General features: G+C 49.1%; 1 protein-coding gene across 1 annotated transcript; it reads left to right on the forward strand.

Annotated features, from left to right (window-relative positions):
• The first annotated feature begins 208 nt into the window (after positions 1 to 208).
• LOC147896671 (fe(II)/2-oxoglutarate-dependent dioxygenase 1-like) lies at positions 209 to 2,607 on the forward strand. Its single transcript, XM_087381390.1, has 3 exons — positions 209 to 965; positions 1,179 to 1,503; positions 1,870 to 2,607. Exons 1-3 carry the CDS (start codon positions 418 to 420, stop codon positions 2,143 to 2,145), a joined length of 1,149 nt encoding a protein of 382 aa, XP_087237516.1. The 5' UTR covers positions 209 to 417; the 3' UTR covers positions 2,146 to 2,607.
• Positions 2,608 to 3,218: the final 611 nt, after the last annotated feature.

Raw genomic sequence — 3,218 nt, forward strand, 5'->3', positions numbered from 1 at the left:
GAGAAGGGGGCCCCAAATTGGAGCTATAAAAGGGACTCTAGGGACTAAATGTTGAGCTGCCATTTGTAGTCTTGTAGCAAAGAGTGCCTTTCTATTAACTACTCATTATTATCTTCTTCTTCATGAGCTTCTTCATGTGTTCTTTTTCATCAGCTGCCTATTAACTCATCTTCTTCTTCATTATCTTCATCATCTTCTCTTCTTCCTCATCTTCTTATTGTTCTTGTTCTTCTTCTTCATTATCTTCATATTCTTGTTGTTCTTCTTCTTCATTATCTTCATCTTCGTCTTCATCATCTTCTTCTTCTCCATCTCCATCTCCATCTCCATCTCCATAGCCTCCCTCCTCCATCTCCATAGCCTCCCTCCCTCCTTTCTCTTCCTCGTCCTCGTCCTCGTCCTCCTCCATCTTCCATCATGGGCTTGCCTCAGGATAGCTTGCTCCCCGCCTCCTTGCCTTCCTCCGCCTCCCGTGCCGCATTCAATGCCAGTGCCCTCGCTGCCCTCCTCCAAACCTCCCGTAACCTCAAGGACTTTGAATGGACCGAGCACGAACGCCCCCTCGTCGCTCACAACCAGTTCGAGCACGACCTCCCCGTCGTCGACCTCGCTGCTCTTCATGCATCCGGGCCGGCCAGCGAGTCCCAGCGCCAGGCTTGCGTTGCGCAAATGGCGCGCGCTAGCCAGGAGTGGGGGTTCTTTCAGGTCGTCAACCACGGCGTGTCGGCGGAGCTCATCCACAAGATGGAAGCGCACGCGAAGGATTTCTTCAGGCTACGATTGAAGCAGAAACGGAGAGTCCTTCGCGATACGAGCGCGAAGCCAATGGGCTACTCGTATGGTGGTGTGGGAACGCGGCTGAAGAACGACATACCGTGGATGGAGGCGCTGCAATTTCCGGCAGTTCCCGAGGAGATACAAGCTTATGCATGGAGAATATGGCAAGATGGCAATCAAGACTTCAGGTAATTGTTCAAAACGCAATCAGGATTCTGTCAAGCATCGAGTATCAGCAGACAACGAGCTTTTGATTCATGCGGAGGCATTACGTCGTACGTCTTCATAGGAATTTCTGTTTGCGTTCCGTCGTCTTGCTAGGAATGTCCGTTTCCAATCCGTCCTGTACTTCGTCGTTGTATCACGGAGCTGATTCAATTCTGCCTTGTTTGTGGACGCAGAAGCGTAGCGACAGAATTCAGCCAAGCTCTAAAATCGCTTGCTCTCCGCCTCTTCCTGCTGTTAACTCAGCAGTTGGGTGTCAAATCCGATTCTCTGATCCCCCATCTCCAACAAGGAGACAACTCCGTTGTCCGCTTCAATTGCTATCCTCCTTGCCCTCAGCCGTCGCTCACTCTAGGACTTGGAGCTCACTCGGACCCTCACGTGTTGACGATTCTCCATCAAGATGAGGTTGGCGGCCTTCAAATTCTCAAGGACGGGAAGTGGATTGCTGTGAAACCAAGAGCAAATTCGTTCGTCATCAACATCGGCGACGCTTTGCAGGTGAATTGAGTGCCTTCTAGATTTTCAGTCGCGTCATCTCTATCCTTGTCATAGAAGTCGGGCTAATACTCTGCCACGATTTCGAGCTATCGATCATAAAGGAAAGTCTTGCGAAACATCGCAATTGACCAAGAGGCTAGTTTGCTTTAGTAAACGAGGGATGATTTATATTTCTTCTTCTATGCGCGTTCAAAACCGCTCAAAGACCCAGAGAGCACAGCTGGAAATTGAAACAGCATGCGGGTGTCCTCTCAAAGTTTGTTTGCACTTTTTTGAGAAAATCGCCCCCCCGCCCTTCGCCTCGTCGAATGTTTAGTCTACCGACTGCTAATCTCCTAATCTATTCTCGGCCGGGCCGCGACGCAGGTGTGGAGCAACGACATCTACAAGAGTGTGGAGCACCGGGCGGTGTGCAACAGTATGCGATCGCGCTTGTCTATGGTGTTCTTCCTCAACCCTGCAGACGAGGCTGTCATCACTGTAGGCCGGGAAGTAATCGCCGCAGGACATTCTGCGATGTATAGGCCTTTCACGTGGCAAGAGTACCGAGAATGCATGTACGCTCACAGGCTGAGGGGCAAAAGCAATCTAGCTCGCTTCAGGGTGCAGCAGAATCAAAATGATGAAGAGATGATGCAATAGCTACGGATGCCTTCCATGAACGTGAGTCTTCACATTGTCGTGTGTACTAGCTGTCCAGCTCGAATTTTGAGCAGCAGCAGCGCGCAGCGCTAAAGTGAAGAGTTCATACGTTCGCTATTGGAGCAAGATCACCACGAGGTTGTGATCATTGGCAGAAAATCCATAGAAGCGTGAACAGATTGGCTCTCCCGCATCAGATCATAGATGTAGCCTTCATGCAATTTGCAAACATGTAGAATAGTAGTATAGTACTAGTAGACGCGGCGTCGCTGGCGTTTCCTGTCTGTAGATGTGGAAGCTACAAAGCTTAGTTTATTCCATAATCGTCAAATATTAGCTGCTGCTCGTGGAAAAATGTTGATGTAATGAATCCAACTGCATTCCGTCCAACCTCCCAGGCTCCCAGTACTGTAAAGCGTTTGCTTTTTCTTTTCTTAAAAGGTGGAATCCGTAACGAACGAAAGGATAACGATAATTGCGAAGAGTGTCAGAAAACCCATATGTCGCTCGTAGATCGCGTCTCTTTCTTCCTTTCGAAAGACTACGACTCCCACTCGATGATCGCTCCTCCAGGCTCAGAGCTTGCCACGAAAACGTCCTCGGCCACTGTCATAGCCCAAGGCACGAATCAGAGCATCTAGCAGCCGAGCATAATGTGTAGTACATGATGTACGTCGCAAAGTTTGCGTCGGTGGATCCACAAATTTCTTTTCGAAATCATGTGCTATCATCATATACGCATCTGAATCGTTGTTCCTATTGTCATCGCTCTCGTGTCTACAAAAGATATTCGTTCGTTTACGCGGCAATTCACAGCCCATCTGAGAAGAGACTCGAGATCTGAATCGGTTACTTCCCTGAGTCACCGCTACCGCCCGGCTCTCACCTGTGATGAAGAGATCGGAACTTCTTGGATCTTCAGCGCGGATCCGAGTGTTAAAAGCATCTCGTCTCCTCCTCTCTCTCGTTTTTTCCACATAAGAGATTCGCTCGAGAGCTTGTGGCATTTACATCTACGTCAATCGAAATCTGAGTTTCCTCTCGTTGGCATCGTTGCTACGATGTTAAAAAGC

This window comes from Dipteris shenzhenensis, chromosome 11 (assembly GCF_047967505.1).
Source record: "Dipteris shenzhenensis isolate YYH24624 ecotype China chromosome 11, Dip_SZ_1.0, whole genome shotgun sequence".
Lineage (NCBI taxonomy): Eukaryota > Viridiplantae > Streptophyta > Polypodiopsida > Gleicheniales > Dipteridaceae > Dipteris > Dipteris shenzhenensis.